This window comes from Olea europaea, chromosome 3 (assembly GCF_002742605.1).
Source record: "Olea europaea var. sylvestris chromosome 3, O_europaea_v1, whole genome shotgun sequence".
Lineage (NCBI taxonomy): Eukaryota > Viridiplantae > Streptophyta > Magnoliopsida > Lamiales > Oleaceae > Olea > Olea europaea.
This window is the reverse complement of record NC_036239.1, coordinates 15681956-15705374: the sequence shown is the minus strand read 5'-3', so window position 1 is coordinate 15705374 and position 23419 is coordinate 15681956. Positions and strand designations below refer to the sequence as shown.

Genomic DNA, 23419 nt, shown 5'->3' with positions numbered 1-23419 from the left:
AATAGCCAGTAGTTGATCTTCTGTCTTTTATTGAACCTGCCCAATCTACATCTGTAAAGATTTCAATCTCCGGTTTTTTTCACTTTTCTTGAAAAAAATCCCCTTCCTGGGGATCCCTTGAGGTATCTCAGTATCTTATAGACTGCTTCCAAGTAACTTTCTTTTGGTGAGTGCATATATTGACTTACACGGCTTACTACAAATGCAATATCAGGTCTAGTGTGTGATAAGTATATTAACTTTCCAACCAGTCTTTGGTACCATCTCTCTCCACTTCTTTTCCATCCTCTTCAGGTCTTTTTCCTGCTTCGATAGGTGTATCACTCGATTTACAACCTAACATCTCTATTTCTGTTAAGAGATCAATGACATACTTTCGTTGTGAAACATTAATTCCACCTTTTGATCTCACCACCTCCATTCCCAAGAAGTATCGCATTTGTCCCAGATCCTTCACCTCAAATTCGATGGCAAGGCATTTCTTTAGTCTTTCAGTTTTCACTACATTGTCTCCCGTTAGAACAATATCATCAACATATACAATTAAAGTTGTTTTGGTTCCATCGTCGAAGTGTTGATAGAACATAGTATGATCTGACTGTCATTGTCGATATCCTTGACCTTTTAACACCTTTGTGAATCTATCAAACGACGCCCTTGGTGACTGTTTGAGTCCATATAGAGAATTCTTAAGTTTGCATACTTTATTTCCTTCATCAGCTTTACTGAACCGAGGTGGTAAAGTCATGAAAACTTCCTCTTCTAATTCTCCATTCAAGAAAGCATTTTTAATAACAAGTTGTTGAAGTGGTCAATCTAAGTTGGCTGCTAAGGACAGAAGGACCCGGATTGTATTCGATTTCGCTACTGTTGCAAATATTTCTGTGTATTCGATGCCATAGGTTTGTGTGTATCCTTTGGTAACTAAACAAGCTTTGTACCGTTCTATGGTCCCATCAGCTTTGTATTTCAAATTGAAAATCCATTTACACCCAATTGGTCTCTTTCCTTTCGGTAGGTCTAATACCTTCCAAGTCTCATTTTTCTCTATTGCCCTCATCTCTTCCAATACGGCTTCCCTCCATTTAAGACTTCCCAAGGCTTTTCCAACATCTCTCAGGATCTCTATACTGTCAAGATGAGATGTAAAAGCACGAAATCTAGTAGATAAAACATTAAATAGGATGAACCGAGTATGTTTTTTGAGAGCATTAGGTAAGTCAGGAATATCTGAAGCTTCTTGAGGATCCATCATCGGTTCTGATTCTTTTGGTGCCTCGAATGTGATGGTTTCTTTGTACTTTGATTTTGTCTTTCGTGAGTAAACCAGCAAGTCTTTATTACTTTGTTTTTCTACATCTCTCCCTTGCTGTAAGTTGTCCTCTGTTAATAGCATACTAGATGGTGGTATAGGGTTGTTGGTAAATGTAGGTTCGAGATAAATGAGGTTAATGTCTAGGAACCGATCTTCATGTAATGTCTCCCCCTAAAGGGGGTTTTTTTTTGAAATACGAGGTCGTTTCAAAGAAGGTGACATTAAGACTTACAAATATTTTTTTTCGTGGAAGGATCATAGCATTTGTAGCCCTTTTGAGTAGGGGAATAACCGATCATAATGATGAGTGATTTATACTCATTATATTATGCCATTAATTTCATGATTTTGCTATCTTGGAGAGTATTTTAGAGGTGCTAACATGAGATTGTCACGCTATTTTGAAGGATGGATGAAGTGGAGAAAACAAGTGCTAAAAGAGGCCAAATGAAAGAAATAGGCAAAAGTTGGCGAAATTGGATGAAAGGACCAAAATGTAAGAGATCCAAAGTTCGAGGACTAAAGTGCACATAATCAAAAGTTGTATCAAAACTTGCAATGAAGATCAAATTTAATCAAGATATGATCATAAATCATTTTCCGATCGAAAAGTTTTGCACCGGATTTTTAGTCCCACATTCAGACTCATTTTCAACATAGCAAACGATCTAATTGGGGAATGATACCTGAAGTAAAATTGTAGCACTTTGAATTAGCTTTTCAATGCATCTTGAATCACTTTAATTGGATATCGAACGAGAAAATTATGCTGAAAATACTGAAATACGCGCAGAATGCCGTTTCCGACGAACCGGGCGCCCAGGCGCGATACCCTCAGCGCCCAGGTGCCACAATGCTGTAATTCCAACAGAAACTCAGCGCCCAGGCTTCCAAATCGTAGCGCCCAGGCACTGCATTCCGAGAAAGGGAAATTTAGATTTCTAAAATATATTTCTCGGTCCAAATCGACTCCAACCCGTCCAAAACTCCTAGAAACTATAAATACCACCCAAAAACCTAAAAAGAGGAGAGCCGCACGTTACAAATCTGTGGAAACCAGCCACGTATAGGGGGAACAAGCAAGAGAATTCTAGGGAAAACAGTCGACAATTACAAAACAATTGAAGGGGATTTTCATTGGATCAAACTTCTGGGATTGAGAAGGAAGAAAGGAGAAAAAGGGGCACGCTTGGAAATACAAATACAATTGAAAGAATTAATTTTGGGGAAGAAATCAAGTTGCTACAAACGAGTTTTTCCATTCCTTTTTCTTTTCCATGTGCTTTCATTTTAATTTACTTGTGTTAATTCTTTCAATTATGCACTAAACTTTAATCCTAGGGTTGATGTAGCTTGCTTTAGACATGTTTGAATTCCGTTTTAATTATTTCAATTAATCTTTTCGTTTATTTATTTATGTTGTTTGTGCGCAATGCTTTCAATGAACTGGCTACTAATTGATTGATTTGATGTTCTAAAATTTGGCGCTCGAGAGAGGCAAATTGAGGCGTGATCTAAGACAACATTACCTAGATTTCGTAGGTTTCGAGAGAAGGTGCGAATCTTCGAGGCTTGTTTTAATTAAGAACCACGTGCTTGATAATTTTTATATCATTAATTCGGAATAGAGTTATTGGAATTAAAATATAGAAATAGATTTGACTTGGCGCTCGAGAGAGAGAAATAGAATCACTTTAGCGTTCTTGCCTATAAATTTTGGAAATATCGATAGAAATAGTTATACGGTTGAAAAACATTGTCGAATGTACCGTGAAATCATTCCATAGGCATTCATAATTTGATAAGAAATTCTATAATTTATCCTCATTTACTTGCGTCGTTCATCCCATTTATTTTAATTTAGCATAAAACATCGTTTCAACATTTGATTGTCTAAATAAAGTGAGGGCTAAAATAATTATAGTACTCAATTTACTCGAATATCAATCCTTGTGAGTTCGACATCCTAACTTCTTTACTATATTACAAAACTTGACACCATACACTTGCGGTTTAAAAATCACGTTGCATAAATCACGTGGCACATAACACATTTAATAGCTGAAGGATCCAGTTTACCTCGGTGATGAGAATGAATATGAACAAAGGCAGTACATCCAAAAACCCGTAAGGATAGGTTGGAGTTGAGGCGAGAGGCAGGAAACAGTGTTTGAAGTTATTTAAGGGGAGATTCGAAATTTAAGGTATAACTCGACATTCTGTTGATTAAGTAGGTTGATGTCAGAATTGCATTCCTCCAAAACATGTTTTAGAAGTGAACATCAATGCACGAGCAACTTCTAGAATGTGTCTATTCTTGCATTCGGCGATCCTATTTTGTTGGGGGGGAATCTACGCAAAAGCTTTGATCAATTATTCCATGTAATTGGAGAAAATTACCCATGGTGGTATTGAAGTATTCGGTGCCATTATCCATACATAAAATTTGAATCTGTGTTTTAAATTGTGTTTGGATCATGGAGTAAAAGTTGATGAATATAGAGCAAACATTTGATTTGTCTTTTAGGAGGTATACCTAGCAAATTTGGGTGTAATCGTCAATGAATGCCACAAACCACCTTCATGAGTTCGATTGGGAATTCGTGAGGGACCCCATAAGTCGCTATGTATCATAGTAAATAGTTTGGATGGTTTGTATGTGGAGGTTGGGAATGATGTACGCTGATGTTTTGCAAACTCACATATCGCAATGAATATCAATGGAATTTTTATTCATAAAAATTGATGGGAGTACACGTTTTAGGTACTGAAAGTTTGGATGACCCATTCTATAATACCATAAAAAAATATCACTATTGCTAGAAACAGATGTAGAATTAAAGATAGTAACTTGACTTTGTTTACCCACATCAGCCTCATTAAAGTAGTAGAGTCTGTCATTTTTCTTAGTACTGCCAATCGTCTTCCCCGATGATAGGTCCTGAAAAATATAGTAAGATGAAAAAAATTTAGCAAAACAATTTGAGGTTTTTGTAAATTGGCTCATGGAAAGCAAATTACATGATAGTTTTGGAACGTGAATGATAGATTCTAGAGTTATAGAGTCTGAAATTTTTATACTCCCTTTCCCTGCAACCAATTACCGTGAGTCATCTGCGATGTTAACTTTCAAATTGCCGGCACAGGTGGAGTATGTAGTGAGCAGATTGTAGGAATCCGTCATATGGTCTGAAACTCCTGAGTCAATAATCCAAGGAATTTTAGATTTAGACTCTAATGTGCTCAAAAAATTACCTCTATGGGCTAATGAGCTAGAGGGATTTTTTGTGGATGTTTGACTTGATAATTGGAGGCTAGAAAACATTTTGTATAGTTGCTCTATTTGTTCAGCATTGAATGCACAGGTCGACTCTGTCTTTTCCGTTTGGTAATCAACAGATACTTGATACCCACTATTTTTATTATTTTGTCTTGGCTTCCAATCACTCGGTTTCCCATGTAAATCCCAACAAGTATCCTCTTTATGTCCTGGCTTTCGACAATCCTCACACCACAGCCGACCTCATTGTTTTGGACCTGTCCCGGATGTGCCTCCCTTAGAATATAAGCCCATCGTCTAAATTCTATCATTTAAGTTATTTGGTCCCATTAGTTGTCCCAACAGTAGCCCTGTTGCTATCTTTATTCTTTAAGCCATATCCAAATGGCCCAAGCTTGTCAGAGATCCGACACTTCTAGTGCCGGCGCACTAGACTCGCTCAACATGACTTTCCGCCGGTCTTCTTCTTTTCTCACCGTTGAAAACACTTCACGTGGCAATGGAAGAGGACGCCGGCCAAGTATTCGACCACGAACATCATCTAGGTCGAGATGAAGACCTGCTAGAAACTCGAACACCCTTTCAGTTTCCAATTTTTTTGTATACCGCACGCTATCTTCTGCACACTTCCATTCTTCCTCGGTACTCATGTCTAATTCTTGCCATAATTCGTTCATCCCCACGTAATAATCCATCACATCTCGATCTCCTTGCTTTGTCTGCCATAACTTCGATTTGATTTCGAAAATTCTAGAAAAATTCTTTGTGACTGAATACATTTCTTTAACTGCTTCCCAAACCTCTTTTGCAGTTGGGAGAAATAAATATGATTTTTCGATGTTCGGCTTCATGGAATTGACAAGCTAGGCAGTCGCCATCAAGTTCTCCGACTCCTACTTCTGAAGGAGATCCGTGTTGGTTGAGGCCGGCACCTTGGTTTCTCCAGTAATTATCCAAGTTTCCCTTTTCCGTCGATTATTAGCTTTATCGACTGTGCCCATTCTTTGTAATTCTTCCCATTCAGTTTCTCAATTGAGAGTTGGAAGGCTGAGTTTTCAATTCTCCTTGTGTTCATGGCAGACGTGGCTTCTACATCTGAGTCTAGAAGTCATGAAGCTCCTGTTGTGAGGAGCCGATTCAGCCATGTATTGGTTAGGTTAAAACTGGGCTGGCTCTGATACCATTATGAAATATGAATTGTGCTTTTATTTCATAATTAATTATACAATGAAAGGGTTTACAATTTATAGTGTACAAGAGTTGGCAAATAAGGAAGAAAATCTACTCTCCTAAATAAGAAAGAAATCAATACTTATCACACCAATTATGGAACGTAATTATTCTACAATCAATTTGGTTCCCATCTTTATTTGATAGGATCCGGTTTCCACACCATATACAATAATTGAAGTTGTAGTATTAGGAACTATATAAACACGTGAGTAAGGATGGCGAACCCCTTAAATATCCCTGAAATTAAATTTACTTGAGAAAATATTATCAATAAAATGGTGAACAAATTCTTATCGAGCAAACTCAACAAAGTTAATTTCTCTTTTATTATATACGAACTTGGCCAAGTTGGTTGAATTCTTGTTGTGCGAAGTTAACAAAGTCGATTGGTTATTTAAATTCTTATTGTACAAGCTCAAATGATGCTTCATAACGGTTGCTAAGTAGAGTATGATGAATGAAAATTCTCATTGATATAATCATATAAAGAAAGGTTATAAGGCGAGTAACAATTGCAAACTAAATCTATTATATACAAGAGTAACCTAACCAAAAGGCATATTCTGCGAACTAAATTACTCGACACATCCGTTATTCTGATATACAAGAATCTCTTGAACCAGAAAATGAGGTTGATCTTTTATCTAAAGCAACCTCTAGAAGTTGACTAGGCATTTGTCAAGAAGGAAATGAATAAGAGCTTATCACTGTACCTGGAATTATGCCACAGTGATCACTTGTGGATGCATATATGTGGAAAATGCATAAGCATGAAAAAAAAAAAAGGAAAAAGGAAAAAGAAAAAAGAAACTCCAGCTTCTAAATCATTCTCTGTCAGCTGTTGAATTATATGCACTAGAATCAAAATCGTAGATATGCAACCATTGCATGACAAGAGAGAAATTAGGATAATTTCAAGATCTTGTTCAATTATAGAAAATATTGGCATGAAAACTAAAGAAGGTTCGTTTGGAAAATATAGCAGAATCAATAAAGATAAAGAACCAATAAGAACACTTAAAAGGATTTTGGTAGAAATAAAATGTTTCCCCATAGAATCGGCAATGAAGAGAATATCAAGACACATCTTTTACAATAAGGAAGAATATAGACAAGCAATAGCATGACACATATATATAGTGTCAAGAAGAGCCTATCCCAATCATTGAAATCTACCGAACTCATCATCTGAAATGACACTAAATCTCAGCCGCTGAATACGAAAAGACATACAAACAAATGGCCATAAGCAAGCATACATAACGTATGCATGGAATGGATTTCCTAAAGTCGTGTGATTTAAAAGCTTTCCATCTAACTCAAGCATGAATTGCAAGTGAAAAAAGTAGGAAAAAAGTATGATCAGGTAAAGCCATCAAAAATAAGTTTGCGGTCCATAGCAATTGTACAATTAAGTCCTGGATTTAATATAAATAATAAATCGAAATTCAAGAACTATTTGTTAAACTAAGGAATAAGCTCTGTGAACTTCACCTATTCTTCCGACACATAAGTAGTACGCGAGGTAAATAAAGGTTTTTGCAGAAAACATAAACGAGTCATTCCTCTAACCGGGCTAGCTAAAAATCGTTATTAAAGTGCACGTAGGTGAGTGGTAAAGCTTGATTTCAAAGCTAATAAATGCAAGACGCGTAAGCCAATAAATAAAACGTGATATTATAACAGAATCAATTACAAGCTAGCCAATAAGAGGCCATCATCTGTCAAATTTCCTTAAATGATCGAATTGTCCCAAAATCTTGAGAGAAATCTATAAGTACTCCTAGTTAAGAGAAGGAAACCATGCAAAATTCAAATATCTCCCTCCCAGATAGTTCATTTCCCATCTTGCGCCAATTTGAGCATCAAAACGATTGATTTTAGGAGATGAAAATCCTAACTATGTGAGAGGAACTTGTTGATCTAGTTTTTATCGTTAACAAGTGGCTTGCATGGAAAGGAGTTATTCAAAGTTGAGGTTGATAAAATTGTATTTGTGATCATAAATATTGAATAAATTGGTTGTTTTCTCCATTGAACATGATTTATTAAAGATTAACATAGTTCCTTACAAGTTTGTCAAATGAAAATGTGTGAAATTTTTGGTGGAATGCTTAATGAAATGAAGGAATAAACTTACATTTATTTTTTACAAAATAATAATAATAATAATAATCCTTATGGGAGGACGTTTTCATTTTGTGGCTTTTTAGTTATTGCCAAATATGGAACAGCTATAAATCATATTGATTTGCTGCAAAATGCTTCCCAATGAATTTTCACAAATTTCGTAACCAATCATTCACATTCTTACATTGTTCAAATTTCTAAAGCCACACGCCAGGGTTTGCATTTAACTATCACACCAAGAAAGATATCATATCTAGTTCACGTTTCAAAATTATAAGAAAGAAATATGAACGCAAAAACTCAAGTGTATACTCTATAACCCCAAAACCTTTAGAAAAAGAATTAGAAAATGAAGACATTGCTTTTGTGCACAATAGAGTAATTAATAATCTAAATAAATTCGATATATATGATGATAGAAAGGATGAAATAAATTAGAGGAGCGTCCTCCCTTTATAGTTGAGCATAAATCCACCTAGCCAACTACCATAAAGTCGACCTAATCTAATAGGTGGTGAAGGAGTATACCGCTGTCTCTATGTCAATGCAATTCGTCTAGGGCATACGTGTATTTGTTCTTATCCAAATGACCACATGAGATATTTAAACTATGATGATTGTAGAAGTAGCAGTCGCTATCCTATCAGGTATCAAAAGAAACATGTGAGCTATATGCATATTGGTAGTCACCGTAATCTTTGTGGTGTAGAGCCCATCAACTGGTCCCAAGTACTCTAATGGCCGTCCGGATGCTCGCCCACACAATAGGACACTAATAGACAAGCGAGCTTGTACTTAATTTTCATGGCTTCATGAAATTTTCACCCACCACTTTTGATGAAGTTATAATCGTGTCCCCATGTTAGGTCGACATATTTTGTTCAAGTGACCACGTTCTTACATTTAACCCCTGGTATCAAGGTATGATACTGTCCTCCGAAATAGCTACTATAAATAGAGACGAGTCCTCTCAGATAAGGAATTGGCCCCTCAGCTTTTGCCCTCAAAGTCAAATACATTACTATTTTCATGATTAATATTTAATCATCATCTCCTATTAATTCTCACACCAGAGTGGTTACAGGAAAGGATAGCCCTGCCAGTGCCAGTTCTTTAAAAGATTTTTTTGTCATCAGAACCAACCCTGCAAAGTAGAGGCTAACGTATATCAATATATGATAACATTGAATTCTGTACAACGATCAATAAACTAAGTTATTTAATCTATACTAATAGTATTGTTTCGTAGTGTATATTAAAATTTGAAATGGAAAACGGCCAAGAAAAATTTGAAAAAGTCTGTAGATGAATATTTTCTCATTTTATTCAGAGCATACAAAATTCTTTGCCAAAGGCACTGGCACAATGTCATCCTAGAAAGATGAGTGGGAGACAAGTAACGAGGTTCAAGATGCAAAACCAATACTGTCAGAACCTGATCGTCAGAATAACTGGAAAATAGGCGAGAACCAATCCCATTATACGTAAAAGGTAGAAAAAATAATCTACTACATATTCGGGTTAATAACCAAGCCAGTTTCTATCGGCTTATGCTATGAGTACATTGGTGGTGCCATAAGGGTATTCATAATGGACACCCGGCAGCCCCTATTGGAGAGGCGCCTGGGCCCCACTGACGCCTCTCCCATAGGAGGGTGACGAGTGTCCATTATGGACATCCTTTTGACACCATCAATGTACAAGGGGAATAATCCGTTTCTAAAACTGATAATTCTAAAAGGGTTATGCTACAAGTACATTATGGTGTCCATAATTTACGAATGACATAATCATTGGAGAGTTGAAAAACAATTTTTTCAACCCTCCAATCATAAAATTTCACATGTACATTATGAACACCCTTATGAATACCATAATGTGCATGTTGAATTATCCATTCTAAAAAGAAATAAAAATAGGCATATCCTTTCGCCAGAAATAATTATTTTCCTTAATATCAAGAGAGAACACAATCAATGCCTCAACAATAAATGATACTGTAAAAAGGCTGTTTCATCATTTCACCAAAAATATAAGGGGTAAATATCCAACAAATTCAAATAAGACAACATTTCCGGCACAGGTCCATTATAACACAAGATTATAATCCGAAAACATCCAAAATATGTAGCTTCCTATGCCAATTACTTGATGTACTGAGAGACCCATTTGAAGCCGTCTCCATAGCCCATTTTGCGGACAATGCTACACATGAAAACCTCAAGTGGACGGACATTTGAATCTGCAAGGTTTACCTTCCCCTTGCCAGTAGTGATACCTGTCAACCCCATGTGGTAACGCAATTCGTCTTCAGAGGCAGCATAAGGGATGTCGATCTTATTGCCCAAAATCAAGAAGGGAACAGTAGCCAACGACTCGTCAGAAAGGAGAGCATCCAGTTCTTTCTTTGATTCCGCAAACCTCTCCTTGTCATAAGCATCCACCAAGTAAACAACTGCATCCACCTTTACACCCAAGAAGTAGCATATTACTATATTAGGCATCGGAAAGAGAACATAAATCTTGAAGAATACCATATAATGCTATGACATCTAGTGCAATGCAGTTAAAAAAGCTTCACAGTACAAATGATAGCCACTAGTAAACTTACTCTCACAAAAAGGAAATAGAAGAGGAAAATAATAAAACAATTTAAGTGCACCCAAAGTCACTGACAAATTAAAGAGCGTAATACCATGGTACCGAACCTTTTTGTTAATTACGCCACTTTTTGGTTTTTCTTCCTATTTCCCCACAACACGAGGAGGAGAGGCCTGGGGTCCAAGTCATTTATTCGATGCCCGTAAATGACTAAAAAAATAAAAAGAGGAAAATAAAATATTAGAATATGCTGTCTTGTGCAAGAGAATTTCCTTCTTGGAAAAGCATGGAGCTAGTGTCTGCGCATTGAATAGTGTGACTTCAGATTTCAAATGATCTTTTTAAGGACCTTTCATATAATGTGCTATCACATCATCACCAAGAGAATTCAACAATCGTGTAATCATTTATTTCTTGTGCAGTTCAAGTTGTCAAGAGATCTTCCAAATTAGTGACTCGAGTACTCATTCTTTTTCCCTCACGACAGTGTGGCTCATAACACTGTTGCCCAAAACAAAAACAGAATGCTGATAAGAATGCAGAACAGATAATATGTTTTCACAGCTCCTTAGTTCAAATTTTCCCTGAATGTTCTGAGATTTGTTTTACAACAATTAAGTGCAGAAATATAATCTTGTCATAATTTTACAAAACTGCAATCACAAAATAGTTGACAATGACACCTACGAGATCATGAAAAGTAGCTTTGTCACATCACTTACCTAATAACATTGAATTTTCTGCAAATTTGAAGACTTAATATTTTCTGCGAGTTGCTTTAATTGTATTGAATTCTAGAGGCTATAAGAGCCATTTACCAAGAAAACAGATTAAAGAAATGTCAAAGACTAAGTAACAAGGTTGGAGTTAAAAATATATACTACCTCCATCCCATAAAGATAGGCCTGTTTCTATTTTCACGAAGATTAAGAAAATATAAATTTTTCTTACATTTTTCCTAAAATACCCCTACATTAAATAATAGTTTAAATATGATCAATTTATACTTGTTGATAACAAAGTACATTAAACAGGGGCATATTAAAAAACTAAAAAATACCTATACTTTAGTTAAGGAAAGTGACATATAACTTGGGACAAATTAAAAAGGAAACCAAACCTATCTTTGTGGGATGGAGGTAGTAGTTTTTATAGTGTAAAATATTTCGTGCTTGTCAAAAATTTAATTTTATGTTCTTCTTAACATTAGATCTTATATAAAATAGGGAAAAATGCAACAACGGTCCCTAATCGTTTTTTTTTTTTTTGCAAACTTTACTCTAACATTCATTTTGTATCATCCACAGTCTCAAACTTTCGACTGATAGTTGACCTAAAAAGTCGAAATTTAATTAATTTTGACAAATTTAGAAAGGGTAAAATGGTACTTTGTATTTACTCATATTAAATATGTTAAAAAATAAAATTAAAAAATCCAAAAAATATAAATAAATATAAATATATAAACCCACCCCACCCCCACGCCCCCACACAATCCCCAAATCAAAACGGTATAGCAATTCTTCTTCTCAGGCGATACCTTATTAGAAATTGCCACCACTACCACCCCAACGCTTCCACTCACCATTGTCACCTTCCAGCCCACAGCACATTCGAAAATCAAACCAAGAAAACTCATCCCCACACTCGAAAATCATTCCAAGAAAAATCATCGCTCACGCCCACCACCGTCAATTTGAAACAAAAAATCAAATCCTACCCCACCCAAATCAAAACTAAAAATCAAATCACCTAGTCACCAACACGTTGCCGCACTGATTTTTCATTTGGAACGCTTTCAGTAGATGCAAATAACCCACCATCGTCGTTGCCATAACCACTGCCACCAACCATCAATTAACGCAGGAGGAATGTAGAAACACAGTCAATGTACTTGGTACACAGAACATCTACCCCAAATAACAAGAACCCAGATCTAGAAATGACCACCTAGACCAACACTGTCTCCATTACCTCTCCATACGATTCAAAATCAATTCTTGATCTCTACAAAAGGCTCGACTCCATTACCGCCTGGTTTTGTATTTGAGGATTGAGATTTTAGTTTAGATGAAGATTTTATCCCTATTTCAAAACTTACTTCTCAACTTGGGGTTAGGTAATTTTGGGATTTTCCCGTAGATGTTGACAGGTGGTGGAGCCGGATGTGGGGGTGGGGAGTCATACTAGGTATGGAGGTGCCGACATTGTGTGGGTGATGGCAATGACGATGACGATCATAATGTGGGTGGGTTGGGAAAGGAGGAAGGGTGATGCTGGTTTATATTTTGAAATATATTATAATTGTATTTTATTCTTATTTTGTTTTAATTAATTATTATGAGGGATAAATGGGAATTAATAGCAAAAGTACCATTTTGACATTTTTAAGTCAAAATTAAATAAATTTTGACTTTTTTTATCAACTAATGGTAAACCATCCATTTGAACCTCAGATGCATATTTTTAAAAGGTTTGGGACTGTGGGTAGTACAAAGTGAAAATTAAGGTAAAATCTACAAAAAAGTGAAAGGTTAAGAACCATTGTTGCAATTTTCCCTATAAAATAATATAAAGTACTACGTGAGAGATTATATAAAAAGTTGTCCAAAGCTAATCATTTCGATATCCTAATGAATAACATGAGAAGAAGTAAAAGAGCTTGAGATATTACTATCCATGTGACGGGTGATGCATGATGGTGTACATGAAATGAATATTTGATATATAGCCCCTGCTTGGTACAAATTAAAATTAAAATTTTAATTTAAGTTAAAATCAATAATAAATTTTAATTATATATTTTATAAAATCCACAATTTTTCAATCACACATTTCATCAATTTTTATCAAAATTTACAAAAAATCTTATTTTAATACCCACCAAAAAAGGGCATAGTATTAAACATGACTCAACAAATAATCAACGAGTTTGTAGCTTTTTATTCTTTCAAAATAATAAATCCAATGTTACCTAACCATTTTATCAAACATGATAAAAGAGTGAAAACATGTAATGTCTAACGTTTTAAAAGATCACGCAAGAAAAATTGAATATGCACTCTGTCGGGCAGAGCACATTCCAGTTAGAAGTTTACTGTTACTCATGTCTACGATACATAACTATATGTCAGGGTGAATTCTTCCAGAAAAAGCTACAATAGAGAATAAGAACTCGCCTTCTGAATTACTATCCACAAGCTTTGTAGTGGAAACCTCACAATATCCACCAACAACGAAGAACGACTTCATATGGTTCATGTAAAGATTCCAAATAAAGGGGGAAACATAAATTCGGCAAGAGTTTATGACAGAAAAATCATTGCCAAATTCTAATGCTTAAACACCACAGAATAAACACATTTGCCTGTAATTAGAGATTTTTAGGAAATAGTGAAACTGATGCATGAAAATTGAGCGTGCAATTACCATATTACAAAAATGATCGAACATTTACCTTTCTGTAGAGAAGCGTGACTGAAAGAATCAATTTCGACAAACACAGCACAAAATCAAAAAACGAAAAGGAGTAGAATGTCAGGGTAGTGATTGAAATTCACCAGCAACAAAGTGTCAAAAGGTCAAAAATCCAGGAGTTCAATAACTCTTTGTTGAAAATCCACTAGTAATATAGCTGTTGTACAGCTACTGTTTTCCTAGATTCAATCTTTCCGTATTTTGTTTTTTCCTTAATCAGTTGATTGAATAAAATCAGGAATTATGTACCTTGATTTTCTCTGCTAATTATAGCCTAAGAATTAGCTGAGTTGCTAAAAATAAGGGCAGAAATCACTCAGCCCTCTTGTATATAATGACCTCTTTGTATCAGAATAAATGTGTGGCAGATTCAATTCTTCAATTCAAAAATTTTCATGGTATCAGAGCCAGGTTCTCTGAACTAATCATCCCTCTCCAGCCTATTCTCTCAATTTTTTCCTCGCTCTATTCATCTTTTTTTCCTTCTTTCATCACTGTCATCTCGTGATCATTCTCTATGACGAAATATGGTATGACAATCGAACGAGAAAGCTCCAACTCCAGTCAGGAAATTCCAGTGACTCGAAACAGTGGAGATAGCAGCGGTGTTATTTCAATCACAAATCACAAGCTGAATGGGCACAATTTCTTGCAGTGGTCTCAATCCATTCTCATGTTTGTCCGAGGAAAAGGCATGGATGATAATCTCACAGGTCTCTCGACCTCACCAGGAGAGAAAGACCCCAAATATAGATCATGGAAAGCCGAGGACAGCATGGTTATGTCCTGATTGATCAATTCCATGATCAATGATATAGGTGAAATTTTCCTTCTATATGGTACTGCCAAGGAGATTTGGAATGCTATAAAAGAAACTTACTCCAATAATGAAAATACCGCCAAATTGTTTGGAGTGGAGACGATCCTTCATGATCTCCGACAAGGCGAATCTTCTATTACCCAATACTATAATAATCTAACTCGTTATTGGCAGCAGTTAGATATGTTTGAAGAGCACACTTGGGAAAGTCCAACTGATGGAAGTCAGTATAGGCGGATCATTGAGAAAAAAACGGGTGCTCAAGTTTCTAATCGGACTTAACAAAGATTTGGATGAGGTACGTGGAAGGATTTTGGGCACAAAGCCTCTACCAAGTCTAAGAGAAGCCTTCTCGGAGGTAAGAAGAGAAGAAAGCCGAAAAAAGGTGATGTTGGGAACTCCAAACAATCAGCCCACAACAGAAGGAATAGCCCTAGCCATACGCGGCCCTCAACCAAGTAACCCAGATAGCAGGATAAAAAAGGGGAGGCCCTGATGTGATCATTGCCGAAAACCAGGGCATACCAGAGAAGCATGTTGGAAGCTCCATGGGAAACCAGCCGATTGGAAGCCCTCACGCTTATCTCATGAAAGTCGCGGCAATGCCACATCCTCAACTAATCAAAAATGGCACTTCTGAACCAGTTCTCTTTAACAAAGAGCAACTTGAACTTCTACAGAAGATGATTAGCCAATCCATTAGCTCTTCCACTGTTGCTGCGGGATCCCTGGCTCAGAAAGGTAATTTCTCAAAAGCCTTAAATGTTTACAGGGAAAGAAACAATATTTGGATTATTGACACGGGAGCATTAGATCACATGATGGATGATAAGACTCTACTTACTGAGTTTAAACCTTACAAAGAAAATTACTCGGACATGATTGCAGATGGGTCTATTTCAAAAGTAGAAGGCTATGGTTCGGTTACAATTTCTAAGACTGTCACTTCATTCTGTCTTACCTGTACCAAACCTTAATTGTAATCTACCGTCAATCGGTAAACTCACCCGGGATAAGAATTGTGTAGCTCAATTTTTCCAAAATTTTTGTGCATTTCAGGACTCGGATTCAGGGAAGATGATTGGCAGTGCTGAGGTGTACTCAGGACTCTTATCTCCTCAAGGATGACCATCCTTTGGAGGAACAAACTCACAAGGCAGTCTCTTTGAGTCAGTTTCACAAAAATTGTTTTTCCACAAATAAGGATAGTGAGATTATGTTATTACACTATCGACTAAGACATCCTAATTTCTTTTATCTTGAAAAAATGTTTCCTTCATTATTCAGAAATAAAAGAGGAATGAATCTTCAGTGTGAAGTGTGTCAGTTTTCAAAACATATTTGTAATTCTTATCCTAGTCGTTCATATAAAGTAACACATCCTTTCTCAATGATTCATAGTGATATCTGGGGACCATCTAATATCAAAAATATCACTGGGGCACGATGGTTTGTATCTTTTGTTGATGATCACACAAGAATTACTTGGATATTTCTCATGAAAGAAAAATCTGAAGTAGGGCAAATTTTCAAAAATTTCAATGCCATGATCCAAAATCAATTCAAAACACAAATCCAATTTTTCAAAATAGATAATGCAAAAGAATATTTTAAATCTGTTTTGAGTGATTATTTGAATAGCCAGGGCATAATTCACCAGAGTTCTTGTGTTGATTCCCATGAACAAAATGGGATTGTTGAAAGAAAGAATAGGCACCTCCTTGAAGTTGTTAGGTCGTTGACGTTCACTACTCATGTCCCAAAACACTTCTGGGGAGAAGCTGTCCTTACGGCAGCCTATCTTATCAATAGAATGCCATCTCGTGTCCTAAAATTCCAAACTCCAAGTCAAATTCTTCTTATAACACATCCAGAACATCGCATAATCTCCACCATTCCACCAAAAATATTTGGATGTTCAGCCTTTGTTCATGTATATCCTCATAACAGGAGCAAACTTGATCCCAAAGCAATCAAATGCATTTTCCTTGGGTACTCACCAAGTCAAAAAGGGTACAAATGTTACTCTCCTATCATAAGAAGATTCTATAACTCATTAGATGTTACTTTCTTTGAGGAACAACCCTATTACACCAAAACCAATGTTCAGGGGGAGAGTACATCAAAAGAACATCAGTCTTGGAATATCATTAAAAACCGACAACCACCTTCTCCTGTCGAAAGTCAATCTCAAATTTCGTACGATGTCGATGAATCTCCAAATCTTGTCATCGAGTCTCCTGAATCTCCTGTCAAAACTCTACCTCAAAATCCTCCCGACCCTTCTGCCAAAAATAGTGAGCTTCGTGTTTACTCCAAGGGAAATTGGCACCAAAAGGAGACGGCACAACGAGCACTTCCTGAGCAACTCCATGAGTCTGAACCAACTCCAAGTTCATCTGAAACATCACAAGATAACTCTCATTCAGACTCTTCTCCTCATGAGTCACCTGATAGTCGGCCCATTGCCTTAAGAAAAGGAGTGAGATCTTGCACAAATCATCCTATTTATACCTACTTATCTTACAGAAGATTATCTCCAGAATATAGTGTATTTGTCTCCAATCTTGACCAAGATACAGGTTCCCAACAACATTCATGAAGCCCTGGAGATACCACACTGGAAGGCTGCCATTATGGAAGACATTCGGGCCTTAGAGAAGAACAATATATGGGAGATAGTGGACTTGCCATAAGGAAAACGACCAGTGGGCTGCAAATGGATATTCACTGTAAAACATAAAGCTGATGGAAGTGTAGAAAGATTCAAAGCCCGACTAGTAGCAAAGGGATTCACACAATCCTATGGTATTGATTATCACGAGACGTTTGCCCCAGTTGCTAAACTCAACACTATGAGAGTGCTCCTATCCCTTGCAGCCAATTTAGATTGGCCATTATTTCAACTTGATATCAAGAATGTCTTCCTTAATGGAGACCTTGAAGAAGAAATGTACATGGAGATTCCTGCTGGGCTAGAAAATCAAGCTATAAATAATAAAGTCTGTAGGCTCAGGAAGTCATTATACGGGTTAAAACGATCTCTTCGCGCCTGGTTTGATCGTTTCTCTAGGGCAATGAAGAAATTTGGCTATTTGCAATGTCAATCAGATCATACCCTGTTTATCAAATGATCAACTCAAGGAAAATCATCCACTCTCATTGTCTATGTAGATGACATCATTCTCACAGGGGATTTTTTTGAAGAAATGGATAGACTGAAGAACTTTCTTGAGAAAGAGTTTGAGATCAAAGACCTAGGGAAACTCAGATATTTTCTGGGGATGGAAGTATCTCGAACAAAAGATGGCATATCAGTCTCTCAGCGAAAGTACGTTCTGGATCTCCTAAAAGAAACAAGAATGCTCGGATGCAAACCCGCAGATACGCCCAAGGATCTGAATATAAAACTAGGAAATGGGAAGAACATGACACCAGTTGACAAAGGGAGATATCAACGACTCATCGGAAAGCTTATCTATCTCTCACACACTAGACCTGACATTGGTTTCTCAGTTAGCGTTGTGAGCCAATTCATGAACAATCCTATGGAAGAGCATATGGCAGCAGTCTACCGAATTCTTAGGTATCTTAAGATGACTCTAGGCAAAGGTCTGTACTTCAAGAAGAATGCAAAGAGGAGCTTAGAAATCTTCACCAACGCAAATTGGGCAAGCTCGATTACTGATCGAAGATCCACGTCAGGGTATTGCACCTTCGTATGGGGAAATTTGGTCACTTGGAGAAATAAGAAACAAATTGTGATTTCAAGGAGCAGTGCAAAAGCCGAATTCAAAGCTATGACACGTGGAATTTGCGAGGGAATGTGGCTTAAAAGATTACTGAAGGAACTCAGAATTCAAGACGAAGAGCCATTACACATGTACTGTGACAATCAAGCTACAATAAGCATAGCTAAGAACCCTGTTCATCACGACAGGACTAAGCATGTTGAGATAGATCATCATTTCATCAAAGAAAAGATAGAAGATGTGATAATTCTGCTGCAATACACACCAACAAAACACCAAATAGCTGACATTCTGACTAAGGCCTTGCCTAAGTCCAACTTTGAAGATTTAAACGCCAAGCTATGTATGATTAACATCTACTGCCCAGCTTAAGGGGAAGTGTTGAAAATCCACTAGTAATATAGCTGTTGTACAGCTACTGTTTTCCTAAATTCAATCTTTCCGTATTTTGTTTTTTCCTTAATTAGTTGATTGAGTAAAATCAGGAATTATGCACCTTGATTTCTCTGCTAATTACAGCCTAAGAATTAGCTGAATTGCTAGAAATAAGGGCAGAAATCACTCAGCCCTCTTGTATATAATGACCTCTTTGTATCAGAATAAATGTGTGGCACATTCAATTCTTTAATTCAGAAATTTTCACTCTTAAATTAAAATTGTCCGGGTAAATTCTTTTCTTTTCTTGGTTATGGGGCAGGGGAAGGAAATTTTTGTACATGAACAGTGGTTACTGAAGATCTATAACAATCAAACACAACATGTTGACAAAATTTAATACCTTGGCATAATAATCTTTCCAAACTCTTCGTGCAATCTGATGGCCTCCCAAATCAAAAGCCTTAAACTTAATTTTTCCAATGCTCAACTCCTCTGATGTTGGATACTGTGTAGGCTGGTGCTGCACCAATCTCTGCTCATTTCCAATAATTTAACAGTATCAGGTACACATTAAGCTTATAATCAAAAAACTCCAGTTACATAATTTAATTCACTTCTTGACTCAGTAAGGAAATAAATCTCTCCACAGAACAAGGAAAAATAAATATCTAAACGATACCAAATAAAATATTTATACTCATTCTATTCACAGGAATAAAAAGTAAAATTAGAACAAAAATCCCATAACTAGTCACAGCTGTTTTATAATTGTTGTTACTGATGCATACATTAGACAAAGTATTACTTGATGATGTCAATCCGAAAACAAGAGAAAACATAAAGAACAAAGCCCTATATTAGACTTAGATTTCATTGATTTAATCAATTTCATATATAACAAAAAAAATCGAATTTGTTATCAAACGCGAAATAAACTTATTCAGAAACAGAAGTGTCAATAAATAGCATGCCGAAAAAAAATCTACAAAATGACAAACAACTGATTTATTCTGAAGTCAATTCACAAATCGACAATTTAATAAATAACAACCAAATGATCCACAAAATTCATTTAACAGGGACATGGACTCTAACATATATAAAGCCGTAATACGATAAACGTGTGTGTGAAACTAAGCCAGTAAAAAATAAGGAAGGAACCTCGTCTTTGAGCATATGAAGGAGGGTGGTCTTGCCGGCATTATCGAGACCTAAGAAGAGGATTTTGGCCTCTTTTTGCCACAGCCCTAGTGAAGCTAGGACTCCATAGAACCAATCCACCAAGAACATTTTTCCTAATAGGATCCGATTGGGAATTCCAAACAGCAGAATCTAAGAATCCAAACGATAGCTGGATGGATGAATCGATCCACGAACACGGAGCGGTTCGCGATCTCTAGATAGGCTCAACGAGAGCTCCTCGAATAGCTCAAGATTTGGCCCTTTTTGTTCTTTTCTTGGGGAAGAGAAAATGCTGCCTGTTTTGGTGCATATATCAATGCCCAGTAGGGTATGAATCAATCAGATTCACTAATTTGTACCGTGGTGTCTCTGAGATGTGACGATTTCTTTATGAAAAATTTATTGAGAAATTTTGATTTTTAATTTTACTAAAATTGATTTGTCAAAGTCAAGAGTGGGTTTAATTTGTCACATTTTTAGGTTTTAGTTTTTTATAACACTCAAAATTAAAAAATAAAAACGTGTTTGATATGATATTTTCAAAAATGAGTTTTACAAAACAAGGAAAATTTTGCAACATATAATTCAAAATGACTTTTTAACGTTTTGAGTATTTTTAAAACATTCAAAAAAAACTCAAAACAAGAAAAATAATTAATAAAATCACATGAAACATACTAAAATACAAATACTCATCTTTGTCTCTTTCGCCCCAGCTCTTCCAAGAACCATAGTGGAGAATTCATCTCTCTGGTGCTGTCTCTCAATGTTACAATTATTCTTATCTTTACCAACTTTAATTTTTTTATTTTTTTATCACATATAGTATAAAATTGATATGTTTTACTAAATAATGAAATTAATTGAAATAAAAATCATAGAACTAGTTCTAAAATTTTTAAAAAAAATTGTTTTTTAGAATAACAAACAAAATGCATTTTGTGCAATCTTAAAATAATCCTTTAAAATAGAAAATGGAAAATGAATTCAAAATAGAGAACGAAAATGCAAACCAAACACAGCATAAACTCTTGATAATTAACGTTATTCTCAAATTAGCTGATCTTATGCGAAGCTTTCTTTAAATATAATGGTGATGGCCAGAGGCGGACCCAGACTTTTACTATTGTCGGATCAAAAATTTAAATATAATTTTTTTAAAAACAACATAATATTAATGGAAATGAGTTAATACAAATTTTGATACTATAAAAATGTCGTATAATTACATCATTATCAATATTATTAATAAATTTTGTTATTTGTATAGTTTTGTTTACCATTTCGTAAATGAATTGAAATAAATTTTAAGTTTAATCCATGAAATTCAAATTTAAAGAAAATGTAATTTGAAATTAATTTAAATTACATTTAATTTGTAACGATCCTAAAAAATTTTATGTCATATTCTATGTAAAATTTTCTAATAAAATAATATAAATTATATTAAAAAAATTATCGTGCAAAAATAATAAATATTAATGAAATAATTGAATTTTTTAAGAGAAAAAAATGAGTTAGACGTCTTTTTTTAGACGTATGTTTGACACATATTTAACTATTTTCGATATTCGTTTGAACCACTCGATATGACAATGATAGAGTTTTCGAAACGAGCTTTTACATGATATAGACGATTTGTGAATTCGGATAGCATATGATTGCCGACAAATTTTATAAGTTCAGATATTATCGAAATTCTCAAAATACTAATTTCAAACAGTCTACTTTGACACGCCGTAACTTTTGCTATAATTGACCACTTCGCACGCCATTAATGAGTAAAAAATTAGGTCATAAGCACTTCGAAATGATATTAAAAATATAATATTTCAACTTCATTTGGTATCTCGTAACGAGTGTATCAAAGTAAATCGTAAAGGGTTAAAAAAAAGAACTGGGGCAAATTTTGTGGGGTCATTTGACCCCACATGACCCCATGTGAGTCTGTCCCTGTTGATGGCTCGATATACAAGGTCAAAGATTTGCATATAATTCATTAATTCTCTCTTGTCTGGGATTAATTTTGAAGCCCAACTTGTGGTCAAAGAATTGGAAATTATTTTAAGCGTTTAGTATATTTAAATAATAATAATTACAGAAAATTTTGTATAATTTTTTTTGAGAAGCAGCAAAATAATGGTTTTCAAATTTTTCTTTAAACTTTTTCACGTATCTATTAAAATAATTTCATTAATTTCATACATTTATTAGTATTTAAATAATAAAGCATGTTCTATTCCACAATTCACATTAAAGATAATTTAAATTTATTTGATCTTTTTATTATATGAAAATGGAGAAATTGATAAACCTAATTTCTGAAAGTCTGACGTACAAAACATAAACCAATCGTGCTACTCACACAGGCTCACGGACAGGGTAAAATACAAGGTGACATGGAATTGGCTATTTGGCTTTAAAAAATTGTTGAATAAACAAAGGGACTCAAAAACACAACAAATGAGTGGATCGTGCTCTCTCTCCACGAAAACGAACAGAACCCCGAAACTATTCCCCCAACTTCGAAACCTTAAGCAAATATTGCCATCTTCGAAGCAAATCTTTCCATCTCTGGCCACAATTCCATGTAGGTTTACATCACCCTTGACGTTGCTAGAGGGTTTCGCCGTTAAACTCCTCTCTCTCTCCCCCATGTGCATCTCCGATTGTAGCTGTCGTCGAAGGTACATCGCATCGTACCTTGTGTTTAGTCCACTCCTCACCCCCAACCCTACCCTCCCAACACTCCTTCCCTTTATGTTTATGTTAATGGAGCTTCAAGAAAGCTATTCAAGTTTTTTAAACCTGTTTAAAAAGCTTAACCCAAACGTGGGAAAACAGAGAAACATGGGTCACTACAAGTGTACTCTTTTCACATTTATACTTTTTGTTTGAACCTATAGATTCTATAGTGATATGATGTCTATGTGTTTTCACTTTTGTATTCTTGGTAACATCATTCAACAGAGTTGTGTTTTTGATCTTTTGAATGACAATGGGTTGCTGCTACAGGTTGTAAATGTTATTATAGCCAGCTTGGTATTTAGGAGTTACATTAGAGTTACATGGTATCAATAAGTTATACATTGCCTAATTTCATATATTGTTGAGTATGGCTCTCTCCATAGATTCAGTTTTCTGTAGAAGATATTTGTGGTCAACCATTGTGCCATGGTTAATTCACCATTCACGACTACTTTCAACCTTCATGCATATCATGGAGTATATGGTTCATCAAATTTACCCTA

At 35.5% G+C, this 23419-nt stretch overlaps 1 protein-coding gene across 1 annotated transcript; it reads right to left on the bottom strand.

Annotated features, from left to right (window-relative positions):
- Positions 1–9885: 9885 nt before the first annotated feature.
- On the bottom strand, positions 9886–20548 carry LOC111387235 (GTP-binding protein SAR1A). The gene is made up of 3 exons (XM_023011777.1): positions 20148–20548; positions 19387–19518; positions 9886–10423 (listed from the first exon to the last, which is right to left on the bottom strand). The coding sequence occupies exons 1-3, from the start codon at positions 20274–20276 to the stop codon at positions 10103–10105; spliced, it is 582 nt and encodes a 193-aa protein (XP_022867545.1). The 5' UTR covers positions 20277–20548; the 3' UTR covers positions 9886–10102.
- Between the last annotated feature and the right edge of the window lie 2871 nt (positions 20549–23419).